The 18,970-nt window shown below is 40.2% G+C and overlaps 2 protein-coding genes across 6 annotated transcripts in view; one reads left to right on the top strand and one right to left on the bottom strand.

The window, feature by feature from the left end:
- The first annotated feature begins 840 nt into the window (after window positions 1-840).
- Window positions 841-4,833, top strand: LOC136420925 (putative ankyrin repeat protein RF_0381). Its single transcript, XM_066408057.1, has 4 exons — window positions 841-1,188; window positions 1,665-1,795; window positions 2,006-2,104; window positions 2,452-4,833. Exons 2-4 carry the CDS (start codon window positions 1,675-1,677, stop codon window positions 3,873-3,875), a joined length of 1,644 nt encoding a protein of 547 aa, XP_066264154.1. The 5' UTR covers window positions 841-1,188; window positions 1,665-1,674; the 3' UTR covers window positions 3,876-4,833.
- A 2,248-nt stretch (window positions 4,834-7,081) lies between these two features.
- The window catches only part of LOC136420926 (neurobeachin-like protein 1), a 58,442-nt gene continuing 46,553 nt past the window's right edge, over window positions 7,082-18,970 (bottom strand). For 3 of the 5 annotated variants that reach the window (XM_066408062.1, XM_066408061.1, XM_066408058.1), the window contains 15 exons: window positions 18,744-18,874; window positions 18,076-18,185; window positions 17,586-17,703; window positions 17,267-17,364; window positions 16,869-16,988; window positions 16,283-16,372; window positions 15,818-15,850; window positions 15,021-15,127; window positions 14,467-14,639; window positions 13,798-13,892; window positions 13,245-13,301; window positions 12,474-12,590; window positions 11,338-11,502; window positions 9,347-9,495; window positions 7,082-8,666 (listed from right to left, as the gene is read on the bottom strand). In XM_066408062.1, coding sequence (XP_066264159.1) covers window positions 8,468-8,666; window positions 9,347-9,495; window positions 11,338-11,502; window positions 12,474-12,590; window positions 13,245-13,301; window positions 13,798-13,892; window positions 14,467-14,639; window positions 15,021-15,127; window positions 15,818-15,850; window positions 16,283-16,372; window positions 16,869-16,988; window positions 17,267-17,364; window positions 17,586-17,703; window positions 18,076-18,185; window positions 18,744-18,874 — 1,762 coding nt within the window. In that variant the 3' untranslated portion in view covers window positions 7,082-8,467. The remainder of the gene's footprint in view (window positions 8,667-9,346; window positions 9,496-11,337; window positions 11,503-12,473; window positions 12,591-13,244; window positions 13,302-13,797; window positions 13,893-14,466; window positions 14,640-15,020; window positions 15,128-15,817; window positions 15,851-16,282; window positions 16,373-16,868; window positions 16,989-17,266; window positions 17,365-17,585; window positions 17,704-18,075; window positions 18,186-18,743; window positions 18,875-18,970) is intronic. The other 2 variants (XM_066408060.1, XM_066408063.1) reach the window with 2 other exon arrangements.

The following is an 18,970-nucleotide window of genomic DNA, read 5'->3' on the forward strand; positions in this document are numbered from 1 at the left end:
AGCAAAATGCTACAAAAAGAGACAATTCGACTGACAAAATATCGTAATGGATGGGCCTCCTACTAATGTCTTATACTCACACTAAAAATGACGTTATGAGCGCTATGTCATGAGTTCACAAGATACAAAGGTCATGTTTTGCGCTTGTTTGCCTGAACGAACTTCTTTGCTTCGTTTTCCTATGTCGTGTTGTGTTGTTGTGTTTGAGCTTTTATGCTGTGTTTGAACGATGAGTTGCAATAAACTGTTTCATTGCTACATGGAAGTACAAATAATTAATGTTTCCATTACTTGCCAATCTAGATCTACAGCTAAAGGACGGTCCTACATACATATGCATATCAGATTCTGGAGACCGTAAAATACATAAATCTCATCTAGATCTGGAATCTAATCTGTCATGATAAACCATGCAACTTAGTACAATTCATGCATGCATGTACATACAGGCCTTTGCATCGTAGTTATAACGGATTTGAATGTAGATATACGGTTCTTAAACCAATATTTAAACATAAACCTTTGTTTAGTTTTAGAAGTCATGTTAAGGTCATGTGCTGGATTTAGCGTCGATCTGCAATAAGTGGTGTGTTTGTTTGCCACTCTCGTCGATTCTTGGCTGGCGTTGAAGATAGAGGGGATCGCCTAATTAGCCATACCTGTTCCTTTTATACGTCTAGTTTGTCTATCAAAAGGTAATAGGGCGATTGTGACGGCAAACGCGTTAAGGTTGAAAACAAGTTTATCGAGTAAATAAAGTCATTGTTATCGCATTTAGAATGAGGTCACTAAGGTTAGTTGGACACACCTTTTCAAAACAACATGTACTCAGTGCCGACGAAGGGACTTCCCCTTTTTACCATCATCCTGGTGGAGGTTCTTGGTGGGGGATTGTAACACTCTTCACATTAAGAAAGGGACTACACTGGCTTTCTTGCATGGTATCCGACAAAATAACATTGTTGTTATAGCATTGAATAGAGAATATGCCCGTGCAAGCACTGTCATTTTCTTTGTACATCTCCGGCGAATTATCCGTCTGGAAAGACAAACAGAAGTTAGCAAACCTCCTCTTGGACCCTCGACTGCTCGGGAGCACACAAAAGCATCGTAGCAGCCACGAAAAAGCTGATGCGACCGCTTTGCCACAGGAAACTTCGAATTTCATCCCATTTTGAGAACAGTGAGGTACGTATGCCAGTTGGTTATCGCAACCTTGTCTTTCATGATTCCTAAAAACGAAGCTGCGAATGAATTCGAAGAAAGACCTTTAAAAGACTAGTTTCGTAACCATGTCGTTGACGTTTCCTGCCGCTCAATGACGTTTGCTCCAAAGACCATAACCCCTATTTCATAAGCATATTCTGTCCAAGCAGAGGTACATGTATGTTCTCGTAGTCTTAACGTCCTTCTGTGCACCGGTGGAATGTGCGTATGAGGCAAAACTTACCTGAACTCAAAGCACCTGGTTCAATGCAGTTATGCAAGCTTGTTTAGTTTAGATATCCTTTGTTCACTTATGTTTGTATAGTATTACGTGTGTTTAAGTTAAGGTGGGGACTGTACAAAATATACACCACAGTCTGGACTTGAAAGAATCGTCATCATCAGACTTACACATAACATACACAAAACTATCCTAAACTTTTCTGTTTGTTCAACAGATAGATCAGGATGGAGCCAGTCTCGGTCATTCAACAAGTCCCTATAGCTATGTCCGTAGTACTTGTTATGCTCCTTGCTGTGATGGGCGTTGCAGTCGCAATGTGGCGCTTCGTCACACAACCATCGGACGGTGAGCTTGCACCAGAGATTAAAACACTAACATTTGATTCAGTTTGTGTGTATCTATTCTTTTAAGTTACTTGTAATCAAAAGATATTTACAAACAGCCTATTGGTAATAATTGGCAAACAATTACTTCCTATCGATCGTCACTACTGCATATATGATTTAGCCGTTAGCTGGAAGTTAAAATAACGTCCCTGTTTTCTGATTCTTTCAGCACCCGTTCCAGAAAGACTTCGCATCGTTGAGGGAACAGCTGCCCAGATTGGCGATAGGAACATCATGCACGTGCATAACCATTACTACACAGATGCAGGTAGGTAATTTATAATCTCCAAGCAGATGTTGTATGGGGGCGTAACACTCTCACGTTTGCATTCTATGATTGTCCGTTAATGTTTTTATGAGCGTGATGATCAAATTGGACAAAAAAGTTTATCTTTTGTGCTGCCTACCTGCCTAGGTAAGTGCCTAGGCCATGAACTGGCCCCTTGCTCTCATCTGTTAGGTTCCTCCATGTTGCATGGTCCAGGGCCCTAGGCTCTATGTCTTCACAATATTGTATTTCCATAGCTTGAAGGGTCTTTCTGCCAATTCTGGGGTCTGTACTTGGCAAACTCTTGACTGTATGCAAACCAATATCTATTTTTTTGTCCACCGTAGATAAATCGGCCGCTACTGAACAGGCCTTCGAAATCATCAGAACCGGCGGGTTTCCAGGAGGACCTCTGCTGAAATCGTGCGACTTGCACGCAAAGAACGAAGACGGGTTCACCCTTCTCCACCAAGCCGTGTACTACAACAACAGGTACACAGTAGTCGCCATCCTACACTTCTCTGACTGGGCCTTCATCTCAAACCAGACAGTTGACAACAACAACAACGCTCATCAAGACTGCGTCGGGAAGACTGCCAGGGAAATCGCGGAAGAAAGATGCCTGGTAAAAATCTGTGAACAGCTGGACTTCAACGACAAACTTGAGGAAGGCCTGAGTCCACTTCACCAAGCAGCGAGAAGTGGAGACGAGACCCGTTTACATCGCCTGATAAGCAACAATCCTTGTGGAGTAGAGAGCAAGGAGCCCCTAAAGGGGCTGACCCCTCTTCATTTCGCCGCAGCAGCCGGCAACATTGGGGCGGTGGAGAAATTGGTCGTTGAAGGATCTGCCAATGTCAATCAGGAGAGCAAAGAGGGATCCACGCCGCTCTTCCTTGCTTGTCAGAACGACCATCTAGACGTGGTACGATATCTCACACACTGTGGAGCAGACGTGAACCACATCTCGAAAGAAGAGGGTGAAACCGCTCTCCACGTCGCCGCTAAGCTCGCCTCCCCAGAACTGGTCAAGTTCCTTCTGGACAAAGATGCAGACAGGATGAAGGAGACCAAGTACGGGGACACGCCCTTACACTACGCATCGCTCTTTGGAAACTTCCGCGCTGCTAAGGCACTTTGCTCTCACCAAGTCAACAACGAGATTCTAAACGCACAGCTTAGCGCCAGAAACCTCACCAGCGAGCAAGAGCGCGTGTATCTCGTTCGTGGAAAGGAAGAAGTACCACAGGGCGGACGGCGACTGATGTGGTGCTATGTTCTTGTGGACGCTTGGAAGACGGGGCTGTTTCTACAACGTGTGCAAGGTGGATCCTTCACTGTCAATGAGTATGGGAGGGTCTTGAAGTACGGCGAAGGCGCAGCGGGACCGAAGAAGAAGGTGACTGACTACATCCTGAAGAAATACAAAGCTGGGGACACCGTGCGAGATGAGACGGCCCTGCACATCGCATCAAAGAACGGTTTTCGCGACATTGTGCGCATCTTGCTGCAACGCTACGCATCCATCAACGACAGTAACGCACACGGCTTAACCGCGCTTCATTTGGCGGCAATGTACGGCCACGTTGACGTCATCAACGTCCTCATTGATGGGCAGGCCGACCTGCGAGCTGCTGACAACGACGGCAACACCCCCCTGTCCGTGGCGTACTTCAACTGTCAAGCTGAAGCCGCCTCAAGGCTGGAGGAGGCCATGGAAAGGAGGGACATCGCGCCCAACGCCAAGGAAAAAGCGCTGAAGAAATTTTGATGACACAATTTACAAGCTGGCTCACGGTTTGAACTACGCATGCGCGAGGTCAAAGAAAGGTCCCTAACTTGTAAGCAGTTCTTGTCTAGACCGTGGTTATTCTCCATGCTTCAAATTTGAAATATTACCCACAATGCATCACATTGCGCGATTGAAAACGGTAGCTAAAAAGTTATTGACTCTTATCATGATGATTTAGTTGAGTTGGCCATGACCTGAGGAAGATGCAGTCAAGTTTTATTTATAGGACTGGGCTTATAAAGCATTGCAGGACAGCACAATACCCCTTGTAGCTTTTCTAAAAACTGCAGATGACAAGCAAGACCTGATAGGGTCATTTTTGACGCAACTTGAAACATGCACATGTTCACTGGAGTTGTAAAAGCGCCATCCTTCAGCTTTGTGCAAATTGCAGTAGTCACTAAGTGGTGACAAGTGTTGCTAATATAATGATACAAGCAATTGATGCTGCTGCTACTTGTACTCAATCTATCCACCGTGGTTTCATTCCTTCTGATGCATGTTAAGAAATACTAGTATGTGTTAAAAAGTCCTCTCTGTCAAGAGTTCTATGAATAGAATAAAATGAACTTTCCAAACATACAGTATTACATAGTGCTTTATTGCCCATAATACCATTTGCTCTTAACTAATCATCAATCAAATTCCATAAGTCATACAAATACTGCTATCAATTTGGTTAATTATTTCATTGTTATTTCACCATTGCATGGTGGAATAATTTCAATCTTCTATCAATGATTCGTTATCAATTATTCAAAACAATATGGAAAATTTATTACATGATTAATATCAACCTAAATGAATCAAGGAAACTTGATGTTTACTTTTGGCAAAGAAGGTCAGAATGATGGTGAATTACAAGGCCCAGAAGGTATTACTATAGACCCGGCAGGTAATATCATTGTAGGAAACGTTAGTGACGGCCGAGTGCAGGTGTTTGGGCCGGACGGGACGTTCATACGGAAAGTGGCAACAGTTAAAGGGGGTGGGGCTAGCGGAATAGCTCTGACCCCTGACGGTTACATAGCGGTAGCGTGTTTCAAGAAACATTGTGTAGAACTATACAGGTACATGTGATCGGAGACCTAACAACATGTCGTGGTGTTTGAGAATTTCTTCACTTTCTTTTAGCATTGTTGTTTTACGATTCTTTTTCACTAAGTAGTCATTGACCTTGGTTTTGATATGAAGAAGCTAACAGGTAAAATGGTTTTCTGCTATAGAAGATCTCATTAATTTTGATGCATTTTAAGAAATATGTAAATAAGTTATCTCTGTCAAGAGTTTTCTGGATAGAATAAAGTATACTTTCTGATCCAAACCTCCAGCATTGCGTAGTGCTTTATTGTCTATAATACGTAACTCAGTAAAATTGTTTTCTGCTATAGAAGATCTCATTAATTTTGATGCATTTTAAGAAATATGTAAATAACTTATCTCTGTCAAGAGTTTTCTGGATAACTATACTCTCCAAACCTCCAGCATTGCGAAGTGCTTTATTGTCTATAATACTTAACTCAGTAAATTGGTTTTCTGCTATAGAAGATCTCATTAATTTTGATGCATTTTAAGAGATATGTAAATAATTTATGTCTGTCAAGAGTTTTCTGGATAAAATAAACTATACTTTCCAAACCTCCAGCATTGCGTAGTGCTTTATTGTCTATAATACTTAACTCAGTAAAATGGTTTTCTGCTATAGAAGATCTCATTAATTTTGATGCATTTTAATAAATATGTAAACAAGTTATCTCTGTCAAGAGTTTTCTGGATAGAATAAAGTATACTTTCTGATCCAAACCTCCAGCATTGCATAGTGCTTTATTGTCTATAATACGTAACTCAGTAAAATTGTTTTCTGCTATAGAAGATCTCATTAATTTTGATGCATTTTAAGAAATATGTAAATAACTTATCTCTGTCAAGAGTGTTCTGGATAGAATGAAATATACTTTCCAAACCTACAACATTGCGTAGTGCTTTATTGTCTATAATACTTAACTCTTAACTAATTATAAATCGAATTCCATACAAATAATTCTATCAATTGAATATAATAAAGTACATGTATGTCATTGACATAACACCATTACATGGTGGAATAGTTGCAATCTTCTATCAATTATTGGCAATCAATCATATAAAACAATAAGACAACTTCATCATGACATACTTGAGTTTCTATGCTATTCATATGTTTGTCTAACCTAACTATTGGATCCAGTAAAGAGTAATAACACATATATGAAGCTCTATACAATTTTGTGTTCACATACAGTCAAACCTGTACAAGTGATCACCTCTACATAAGGACCACTTGGCCAATGTCATCACTTTCGGTGGTCACTTAGATAATTTTTCCCATTGACACAAGCATTAAGGATCCTGGCTACAGTGACCACCTGTCCACATAGACCAGATTTTATTGGGCAGTTTTGACTGTACGTGTGTGTGCTTTGCAAATGGACTAGAAAAGCTCAACATATACAACATACACGCAGCAAAGTCAGTATACAACAAACATACCAAATTTTAGGGGCAATGAGGCAAGTAATCTTGTATTGCAAGGGTGTGTGTTTGAATCCTGGCAAGTCCCTGACAGCTCTGTACTTAAACATGTGCTCTTGGCAGATCTGTTTGTGAATTGTTGAAAACTTTGAGTGTGTTGATCCATATGAACATCTATGGGAGAGAATGAAGGTAAGTTTTCCATTCACCAAACCTATATGGACACATCATTCCTTCCCCATAAAAGATAGAACTGAAGAACACAAAGTCAACTCGCTCATGCTGATTTGTAATACTTAATCTTGAAAAGTATCTTCAGGTTTTATCCAACTCAATCTCAGAACAATCTCAGAACAATCTTCAGATTGAGTCTTTGCAACAATCTAAAGACTTTTTGGAGAAATCTAAGAAGATTTTTCGATTTTCGACGACGCATGCTGGGAGTCATCATGATTCGTTAATAATAAGCGGCATGGAAGTTTTTCACAAAATATCAACTTTGTGAGTATATGCTGTAGAGGGCTACAGACATTTGTCCAAAGTGCAATATGTAGTCCAAAATTAATCTAGAGGGTCTTTTATACTGTATGAAAAGTAGTGTATACTATAAATGTTCCCTTCAATATCAAGCTAACAAAGATGGCTTGTTGCCAATCTTTTTATTCATCATTGCAATGTATAATAATCTTATCTGTCTTTCAAGGCAAGCACAGAGCTGGGTTAGCCTACTATCAAAAGTCATAATCAGATAGTCTTCGCAATTCTTTACCCTTACAGTTTTGGAACTGGTCTGAATGACAAGATTCAAAAACTTTGATTTTGTTTTGAAATTCTGAAGATTCTGTCTATAATATATGAGCAAAATCCTATTGTTGAAATATGGTAAAGTTTTTAACATTTTACTGGCACCTTCTAAACATCAAAAGTATCACTTTTAATTAACTTTGTTAAATATACTTATCTGTGATTACAAACTTAAGGCAAGAAGGTATACACCAAAAAAATCAACTCTATAACTTATGCATCAAACTAAAAAATTTATGCCGTACACTGTACATCCTATCTTAGCTTTGCTTAAAATCATTCTTTCATTATAAGCAAATGTGAGAACTTTAGCCCAGAAAATCTTAGGTTACATCATTATGATTGTATGGCTTACCCCACAATACTGCCATTGATGAACATATAGGCACTATCTTATGTCAATTGCACATTTATGTATACTATGTAACTTTCTTATTTGTGTTTTTCGAGGCCAAAGAAAATCATGCTTACTGTATGGTTAAGAATTGTTTTGTGGTAAGCTCATTCTCAGAGTAACAATTATTGTTTTTACAGTACGTACAGCCTTTTAGTAGAGCAGCAATTGAGTTATCATTAATTAATAAAGCAAATATGCCCGTTTATTCAACTTTGCTTTGTGTAAGGCTCTTATATACCTTTTGAGTGCCTAGCTACTGTACATGTATATCCATTCAATTCTATCAAATATTTGCTCAACTTTTTTCACTATCTATGCTTTCACCTTACATTTTAGATAAAACTTTGTACACTTGATTGTCGCTATTCAAGGTATCACACATTGATTCTTGTCATTATTATTATACACATTGTTTTAAGTTCCTATTTCAGAACTTTCCCCTCAAATCAGAAGGGTTAAACTAAGACTAAATATTCCATGTCGTGGCACCAAATTTGGGTTTTCACTATGAAAGGCTCATCCCATCTTCATTAAGGAACAAAGTTCCTTTGCAAAGTCTGGAGTTTGTAACATACTTTTCAGTATCCTTTTCTGTTACTAAATGTATTAACCCTCCAAAAGCCACCACTGGTCTTTATAAATGCCCTGTGGGAGTGAAAGGGTTAACCTTACCCAAACTAGCTCTGACTTTACTGCTATAACATCTTGATACTGGATGGAGTTTGGATCATGCTTTTCAGGATCCTTTTCTGCATGTTACTTGTTTTAACCCTCCAAAAGTCACATCTGGTCTTTATAAATGGCAGCGTTTGTGGGAGTGAAAGGGTTAAGCTTTGCCATACGGGTTCTGACTTCACTGCTATAACATCTTGATACTGGATGGGTTTTGGATCATGCTCTTCAGGATCCCTGCCGTCTGCCGGACCTCGGCCGGACGCGCCACGCCGATGATGATGAGCTTCCCGTCCTCCAGCCCCGCCATTATGTGGCTGTTGCCGGGGGTTATGAAGATGCAGGAGATCTGCTTGTGGAGGGGCATGCTGGTCAGCTTCTTCAGACTGGACATGGGGAGGGAAAAAAGCAACATGAATAATTTTGTCATGCTACAAGAAACTAGCCGTTGTCACACAAGGTTGATAAACTACTGTAACAGTACTTCTGGCAACTGTGAGATTTACTTCCTGTCACTCTGACAGCTCTGAACTTAACTTCCTTGTCAACTTCTTCAGACTGGAAATGAGGAGGGAAAGGAGCAAATTAATTTGCATTCCGTTGATCACCTTCTGTCACTCTTTGGTGAACGTAACTAGTGTATGGAAAATATCACTCTCTAACTCAATCCTCTTCTGAACCTATAGGTCCTTGAAGCATCAGGAAGGAAAATATATATCTGAGAAAACACAAACGGAGAGTCCAAAAACAATAATATAATACCTCCCCATGACTTTTTTGTTGACCCCATGACCTGGAATGTCTGTCAGCTGTTACACAAGTTTGATAAATTACTACTTTGAGCAACTCTGAACTTAACTTCCTGTCACTCTGTCAACTATGACCTATACTTCCTGTCATTCTGCTGTGAACATGACATGGAGTGGGTGCACATGGAAAATACATAATGCAGAAACAAAAACGGGAACAGACACACTGAAAACAATTTTAACTCCTGTTTCATGGAGGCAATAATGGCACAGTTACAGTGGTTTCTTTAACTCAGTACCTGGAGCAGTGACATTACCTGGACAACTCCCTGACAGTGAGCACCCCTTTCTCATTTCCAGTCACCACATACTCCATGGAGGTGGCCATGTCCACCAGGGGGTCCGGCAGGCTCTCAGAGGACAGCAGCTTCCCGTTGATGGAGTACAGGTGCATGGAGTGGGTGCACTGGGAAGTACAGGAACAAATACATCACAATACAACTACTTTCAAGTGTATCATTTTGGAGTACAAGAAAATAAGGCTATGGAAACTGCCAATGCCAAGATTTCTGTCAAATACATCTATTCTGACTTATGGACTGTAGTAAAAATACAGGAAGTTTATTGTTGAAACGTAGTCCTTGTACCGAATTTCAAAATGTAATTTTTGCCTAAAAATGCCTCAAGAAACCTCTCTACAATCAGGCTGTGAAATAACACCTGATTTTAAGGCCTGTTTCAAAAAAAGGAAAAAAAACTCCTGCCACCTTCATGCCAAATTTCCGGTTGGTTGGGTGAAAAATGGCGGAGTAGAATCCTTTTGGAAGATTTGGAATTTCCGGAAGATTTGGGGTTTCCGGAAGATTTGGAATATCCGGAATATCCGGAATATCCGGAATATCCGGAATATCCGGAATATCCGGATTATCCGGAATATCCGGAATATCCGGAATATCCGGAATATCCGGATTATCCGGAATATCCGGAATATCCGGAAAATCCGGAATATCCGGAAAATCCGGAATACCCGGAATATCCGGAATTTCCGGAATATCCGGAATATCCGGAATATCCGGAATATCCGGAATATCCGGAATATCCGGAATATCCGGAATATCCGGAATATCCGGAATATCCGTAAAATCCGGAATATCCGGAATATCCGGAATATCCGGAAAATCCGGAATATATGGCGGAGTAGAATCCTTTTGGAAGATTTGGAAGATTTGGAATTTCCGGAAGATTTGGGGTTTCCGGAAGATTTGGAATATCCGGAATATCCGGAATATCCGGAATATCCGGAATATCCGGATTATCCGGAATATCCGGAATATCCGGAAAATCCGGAATATCCGGAAAATCCGGAATATCCGGAATATCCGGAATATCCGGAATTTCCGGAATATCCGGAATATCCGGAATATCCGGAAAATCCGGAATATATGGCGGAGTAGAATCCTTTTGGAAGATTTGGAAGATTTGGAATTTCCGGAAGATTTGGGGTTTCCGGAAGATTTGGAATATCCGGAATATCCGGAATATCCGGAATATCCGGAATATCCGGATTATCCGGATTATCCGGAATATCCGGAATATCCGGAATATCCGGAAAATCCGGAATATCCGGAAAATCCGGAATATCCGGAATATCCGGAATATCCGGAATTTCCGGAATATCCGGAATATCCGAAATATCCGGAATATCCGGAATATCCGGAAAATCCGGAATATCCGGAATATCCGGAAAATCCGGAAAATTTGGATTATCCGGAATATCCGGAATATCCGGAATATCCGGAATATCTGGAATTTCCGGAATATCCGGAATAGCCGGAATAGCCGAATATATGAATGTGTGCGGTATAATAGATCATAACAGTCATGCATTGCGACTCACAAGCGAGACGTTTGTAACAAGCCATGTTCATTGCAAAACATAAACTTTTAAAGGAAAACTGTATATTGTTTTAGCACATTGTTTGCATTGTTAAATATCAATCTACATTGTAACATTTTGCAACCGTGCAGCATTTTCTATGTTGGGCCCACAAAAGAAAGTGTACACGCCGTGCCGTCCTGTTTGGCAGGTATAAATAGCCGACCATGCACCGTCCGGCCAATCTCAGATCGGTCTGCGGCGGTCGTATGGCAAAAATTACCTTCTTTACATGTAGTGTCTGACTGTCCCTTGCTTTCCTCCCCCTCTAGGCCAAGCCAGAACTGTACATGTACTGATGGCCATTTAGCTATTTGCCATGCTATCATTGGTTCAACTGCTAATTGGTTTATTCAACTACATGGCCCTTACCTCATTGGTGACCCTGCCCAGCTGTTCCTTGGCGTACAGGACGATGTGCCCCTCCTCCGACAGGGCCAGTCTGGGCAGGGTGAGTCTGGAGGGGTTGGTGCAGGGGGGCCGCAGCGTGCGCATGTAGTGGCCCTTCCGAACTGTGTACATGTTACAGGTGCCGTCCTGGAGAAGTTAACATAGTGAAACATCTTATTCTTTGCTATCTTTAAGGCCTAAGATAGTCTGAGCCTTGTTAAGCTTCAGTTTGATCACTTGCAACAGATGGAATACACTGATTCCTTTTACATGGTGAAGCTGTCAGCCAAAGTTGATTACATGACTTAATTCTACCAACTCTGAATACTACTTCCTGTCACTGTGACCTTCTGCCATTCACTAATCCTGTCACTATGTGGTGAGATTTGCCTACACAGTGTATATAGCACATGGAATTAACAGTTAAAGTAGAAACACAGCCCATACACAAATGTAGTGCATGTAGCTGTTGATGAAAACTTGGGACAGATTTCAATCCTGAATCTGAAGCCAATGTACTCTGCAGCTGAAGACTGAAGTTTCTTAACCATTACAAGATGGATATAAACTTATATTGAAAAAGGTTTGCTCTATATGCACTACCGTAAAATCCCTATTTACATACGCACTTTTTAAACTTTTCAAGTTGCAAGCAGGTGCTCCAGGCCGACACCAAAGTCGGGGTGCGTACGTTATGAGGGGTTCTTCCTCGGAAAAATCGCATATCAGCATGAGAGTACGGTACATCTTCATGCAGATGAAGTGTGGAATGCTACCACACAATCAGTCAGTAATAAATAATAAATAATACATATATTTAAATTGTTTGATATTTTCTATCCAGAAACATTTTCTCAGTAACCCTTTAAGTCAGTAAACATCATCGGAAGGATGATCATGTCAACCTCTTAACTATCCACCAAAATGCTGGAGAGGCGGTGCGTACGTTAGGAGGGTTTTTCCCCTGAACGTTTCAACTCACTGAATCAGGCCCGCAATTGTCCCAATATCGGGGGTGCGTACGTTAGGAGGGGTGCGTACGTAAATAGGAATTTTACAGTATTCTGAAACTTCTTAACCCATTGAGTGAGTGTGCCATGAACAACATGTCTATGTACCTTGGAAGCTGACACAGCCATGTCCAGCTCGATAGTGATCCCCACAGCAGTCACCTCAGCATCATGTCCGTACAGCACATGTAGGGGCTTCCCGGATATACCCTGGGACACACCATTCTGTGGGAGTAAAAAAAAATTGCAGTCATCACTCAATCCATCCTTTTATCATGATTATAGTCCCTCTGTAGTACCTTGGTTGAACACGAAGGAACAAACCTTGAGGTATGCTATACCTTATCTAATGAAGAACACCTTACAGAAGTCCCTAAACTCAGTAAAGGTTTTCATTGTGAAAGTGATCTTGAACTAGTCTAGATCACTGAAGAGCTAATCTTCCACTGGTTGTGACAGAGATGACAGACACTATGTTATGTATACAGGTTCATTGTACCAGAGAAAATTCCCCTAGCTCAAGTACAATGAACGGATGAATATAGTTCAGCATCCAATGCTAAGGACTGCGACCCTTTGCATGTACATGTAGGGTGCATGATGGGTGAGCGACAACAGATGGCATTGGAGCTCCCAACCTCTTAGTCCAGAGGCAGAGACGCTAACCACTGGACTATGCTGCGTATGCACACTACCAACATTGAAACTAGTACTGTTCATCTTATAGCCCATGAAAATGTGGGATTAGCTCTTCAAGCTTGCACAAATACAAGACTAAGCCTAATCTCAAGACTAAGCCTTGTCGCCATGGCAATGCTAAGCCATCACCGTAACCTTGACCTCCCGCTATCCTCTACACCAACATGGACGCGGACTCACTTTCATGGCTCCACCTTTGACAGATTTCCCTGCCAGACTCTGCTGGTTTATCTTATTCTGGGGCAATGAAGATCATGCACACTTTAGATCAAGATCATAGATGTATTTAGCCCATGTAAGGTACCTTTACTAGTAAGTAGGTGTAACATCAAGTAACATAATCCCACCAGGGTACATAATTCTGTCACCCTGAAAAGATACGTCCAAACCAGCTGGTCCAAACAGACCTCCAACCCAACATCCCCCAGTATAACACGCTCCTGTATCTGTAAACTTTGCATACTTGGGGGGTGCTGCTCTAGAGAACTCTCAAACACACTGTTTTTCAAAGTGGCAGATTTATGTAACCCGGTGGATTAATGTTAATGGAGGTTACACACTACAGTAACTTTAGAGAAGCATTACATATTTTCAACAACAGAATTACTGCAATCTTTTATGCTTCCTACCCTTTGTCTTGTATCTGTAAGTTTAATCTACAGTTTGCACTTATTACATTCATGTATGTATGAAGGCTCATAGGAAGAAACTGTAGCGAGCCCTTGTGGTTTACCTGGTGCATGATCTGCCATATCATACAGGTGGTGTCCCTGGAGCCAGAGATCAGGTGGTTCCCACAGTTGTCCAGGGCCAGGCACGTCACAATATCTGACAAAATAATATCAAAGAAAACTTATAGTTATACGGAAAAACATTCTCCTAAGAAGAAATGCAGAGTCTGAGTTACATAAACAAATATTCCAAGAAGAACAATGAAGACAAGTCCTTTTCAATCATACGTGTACGAGGGTAAGTCAAAAAGAAATTCCTTTAGTATCATAGCAGGTTCATATCTTCTTGAGACTGAAATATCTCAACTTGTTCTTCAGATTTTCTAATAAGCGACTATGTGATACTAAAGGCATTTCTATCTGACTTACCCTTGTATATCATTATGATAGTTAAGTAGAAACTGCATCCATTCTCGCAATTAAAGCAACAATTCAGAAATGTGCTGAAATTGGTCCAACTTTTAAAGGCAAAGTTTTAATAACTTTTCAATGATATCATATGCAAATAGTCCTGCATTAAAAGAGAGTTATAGGTTGGAAAAACATGTCTAATCTGGACAAATGGTCTTATAATTACAGGCCACAAACAACAAGGACTTAAAGTGCAAGTCACATCAATACAGTCTTGCAAAGTTTTAAGTCAAAACCGTTCAAAGAAGAAATCTACCCACCATTATGTCTGGTGACTCTAGCTGTGAACTTGCTCTTGGCCAAGGTCATGACTCGGAGACTGTTATCCCAGTGTCCTCCGCTGAACAGCAGCTTGGCATCATGGGATACCACGAAGAGGTCAGAGGTTATAGGATGGCCAGGTGAGAAAGGTCCAGCAGTACATCTTCTACTTCTGTGATATAGGAAAAAAACACAATGATGATTCAGAAACACTGACTGCAAAAACAAAGGAACTTACAACATATCAGCTTTAACGGCATCCTATACTAAAATTTGACATAAAAAATGATTAAGAGTCAATGAGCTTAATAATAAATAAATGCTATAGACTGATTCCATACATGTAGCTCAACACACCTGTATCAAAATGTACAAATGCAAATTCAAATGTAAATTAAGAAAAATGCAAATATTTGATGAACATGCAGTCACTCTCTCATTGGTTATACAGCTAATTGCTATTCTCTGATTGGTTGAATTGTTCATTGTGATAGGCAGTAAGGATCGGTCTATTACTGTTACTAATGACATTAGTGTTTCTAATTCTGCACACCTGTGACTGATTGTAGGGTCCTTCTCAAATGTGAAGTAGTTTGAGATGTTTTTGTCGTAAGGCAGCCAGCCATGGATCCCAACCACACCTCGTTCTGAGATGGTCACCTTAGAGAGAAGAGAAAATATCAACCGTACAGTACATTCAAAATAATACTAAATACTACACAAATTATATAATATACAATTATGATTGGTATGATTATGAATAGCAGGCAAGACGAATACTATACATGGTATACAAATAAGGAAAAAGAACAAGGCATGTACACACATAGCGAAGATAAGATGTGAGTTGTGAAATTGCAGGAAACAGTGGCAGTTATATAAGCTAGCTATCAGACCACTCAGGCTGAAGACATTGCAAAATTATATCGTTTGGCTTCCTGAGACACTCAGCCACAGGCTAGGTTAGTTTACAAACCAACCTCAATGACAGATGCCAGACGAGGAAATTAATTAATTAATCTCCCACTTGCTGGTCACCATTTTGATGACGTACATGTAGATTGTGCCACATGAAAACAGCCTAAACTTGTTAAGACATGTTATGAAAGTTAATGTGACAAATTGTTATGTGCCAGAAAACTTCCTGTGTTGAGTGTAGCCTGGGCACCATCATAGTTAGTCTACCAATACACTAACTAGGACAGCACCCAGACTATATGCTGAGAGTTCACAATGAATTCTAAATCACATGGACAGGTCAGTAGGTAGACTGTGAACACTGTAGAATGAAGAAACAGGACTGAAAACATGCTGTAAAGTTGTGCCTGTTTCTGCAGAGGACGTCCTTACCATATCTTCTGACAGGCCTTCATACACAAACCCCTAAAGGCGCCATCAGAAGGCAAAAACAAGTTTCAGAACTTATTTCCACACAATAAGCCAGTTCACGGTTTGAAGTACATAATGTGCAGTGTTATGCACTGTTGGTAATACATCAAAGTTGAAGACCCCATACCATTTCTTTATGTTTTGCCAAGGGCCTTCATCTTTGATACTTTGCACACAATGCATCACACTGCTCATGTGCATTTAAAACCCTGAACTAGCTTAAAAACCTTAAAACAGAATCAGAAATCAGGAAAGACAGGAAGCTACAGCGAATAGAAAATTTGCAACTATAGGTAAAGAAATTACAGCAAAGATAAGATATTCATATCAAAGACAATTGTATGAAGATGAAAAGCACATTCAATGAAAAGAGGTTGTTTTTTCTCTAAAGTTGTGACCCAGAGAAAAAATGGACAGGTGAGTTACCATGGCGTCCGGCATGCCGTGGTGTATGAATGACCTGGCCTGACTCCTGGGGACCGAGATGTGTACCAGTGGGTCGTTGTCATTGGATACCTAATTTGAAAGTAAACAACAACAAAAGTAAACATTCAATCAATGACTCATCATTACATATTGATCTTTCTTGATGCATATGATATGACCTTCATATCAATAAAAACATTGTCATACATGTACACTAAGCATACTATACATTCATTTACTTTTGCTGTGGTTTTATTTTGCGGGGTTTTCTAAGTGTAATAAATTGGAAATGCACATTCCCAGTGTAAAATCTGGTCATCGCAAAAAAAGCAAAAATAAAACTACCTGTAAAGAGACTTTTGCTACAGTTCTTCCAACAGTGACATCTAACAATACTAAAAAGTAGTATAGTCAAGTTACAAAAAAAATTTAGATAGAAATTATTGTCCTGATATCTTATAGTTTACACAATTCAAAAGCCTATTAGTACGTATGTCTTAAAAAACATGTTATTGTTCAGAACCAAGGACAGCCTAGCTGGAGGACAACCAATTCTCATTGTTCAGTAGCAAACACCAGCTCTCACCTCCACAAAGAAGGCCTTGAGTTGTGAGAGGTAGTCAAAGACGTTAAGAGTCAGGTGCTGAGACTTGGAGGCCTTGTACTTCTCAGCCTCCTCAAACTTCATCCTTCTGGGGTGGGGTTCCTTTGATGGAAGAAAGTAAGTTGTAATTCAAATCTTTAAGAAGTCTTGTCTTTCAGCAGAAACATGCATATATATGCATAAAGAACATTAAAGAATCAATAATGCACTCCCCAAAAACATGGAGTAACTGTATTTTAAACAATTACGGATCACTTTCAAAGTCTCAACACAGTTCATGGCAACTAGAAGTACAAACCTTTTTGTGCTATGCCATTTGGTGTTTACCAATTAGTATATGATTAATAGAACTCAGAGTTTTAAAAACAGCGCAAGCCCACCTTCAATAGCTGACAAGGCGTCTGTCCAAAGTTGTTGATCATTCCCTCCACTGCTGCTCTCTCTGTAGGGTTGGTGATGGCATCTAAATCTACAGCTCCTGGAAAATACAAGAAAGGTTCATAAAAAATAATTATATATTATGTCTAATAATATATTTTTATTTACAGACTGAGAAGGTTTCATGCACATCACAAAAGACTTAAGTTGCCTGTCTGCTGTCGAAGTCATCTGGCTCTTCCAAGACTCTCTTTCCAAATCAACCTCTTGAAAAGTGCTTCTCTACTATGTGTGTATCGGTACCAAACTGTTATTTCTTACCTTCATACGTGCAGTAGTAGAACACATTCAGAGCCTCTGCTGCAGCTGGTCCCTTCTGTTTGTACCCAAAGATCAGATCAATCCACTCATGGAGGTGGGCTGACACATGCTCAGATTCCTGCAAGTAGAAATAGACTTTTGTTTAATATCTAAGAAAAAACATTTAGGGAAAGACACCGTGTGTTTTATAGAGTTTTAAAAAAACATTACACTGGGAGGACAATAATAACTTGACCTATATGTGTGACTGTATACTTTGCATATCAATCTAGTACTCGTTCATTGTGGAGACAGTCACTAAATTTCTTAGAAGCTTCAGGGTTTGGAGTGCACAGAGAGAGGCCCCTGGCAATGCATAAAGAAACACTTTGCAATCAACTTTGACATGGTACCCATGATGTATCACACCGCACATGCGCACTTCAACTTGAAAACTGACATAAATCAACTATTTTATTTATATTTATATACATGTACATGGCAGACTAACCAGTGCCTTCCTATGCTTGATGATGAAGTCCTCAGGTGAGTCTGCCCACTTCGGGAGCAGAACATTGTTCACGGCAGTCTTACATCCCTGCAGCTTCCCAAGATTGAACCCTGCAGCGGAAAAACACGACAGAAATACCTTAAGCACTATTCTAACCTTATTCCTCAGTCAAGGATCCTGCTAATAGACCAATTCCATAGCCCCACTCACCTCTGCCCGAATGTAGACATCCGAATTCAAAGAGAAAGATAGCCAGCACTCTATTATTGGTCAAACCGCTAATTGCCATGCTATCATTGGTTGAACTGCTAATTGTGATGGACAGTCACAGAATCGGTCTATTGGTAAGCCTTGTTCTAATCCACAAAGAAGAGAGAGTTGTTGATTTTGGTTCTGTACAACTTTTTCTGTCAATATTTTTGCTAATTTATAACTTTTTCTCTCAATATTTTTGCTGATCTATTTTTGTGGACCCAGCGTAGGACCTTATCACTCTTTATCTTTTATGTGTTGTAAAATATAGCTATAAAAGTAGTGTACATGTAGATTTAGCTAGAGTAACGGTAACGTAACTAAAAGATTTTGGTTGGACTCCAACAGTGTTACACATCATACAAATTGCACAACAGACTGATGGAGGAGGATGTAAAAAAGTTTGAACTTCGAACCGTTGCTGTTCTCCAGGAACTCTGGGAGGTAGAAGAACTCAGGGATGACCTCCTTGACATCGTTGGGACTGTCCATTAACGACTGCCAGGTGGAGGGGATGGAGTGGAACTGTCGGTCTGCACAGTCAAACCTGGGGAGGGGGGAAGTTACTGTAAATTAAATCATTTTTGCTGGGACTAAATTTCACTGTAAAAGGGGAAAAGAAGCTTTCGCTGTGTCTTTATAC

This window comes from Branchiostoma lanceolatum, chromosome 15 (genome assembly GCF_035083965.1).
Source record: "Branchiostoma lanceolatum isolate klBraLanc5 chromosome 15, klBraLanc5.hap2, whole genome shotgun sequence".
NCBI lineage: Eukaryota > Metazoa > Chordata > Leptocardii > Amphioxiformes > Branchiostomatidae > Branchiostoma > Branchiostoma lanceolatum.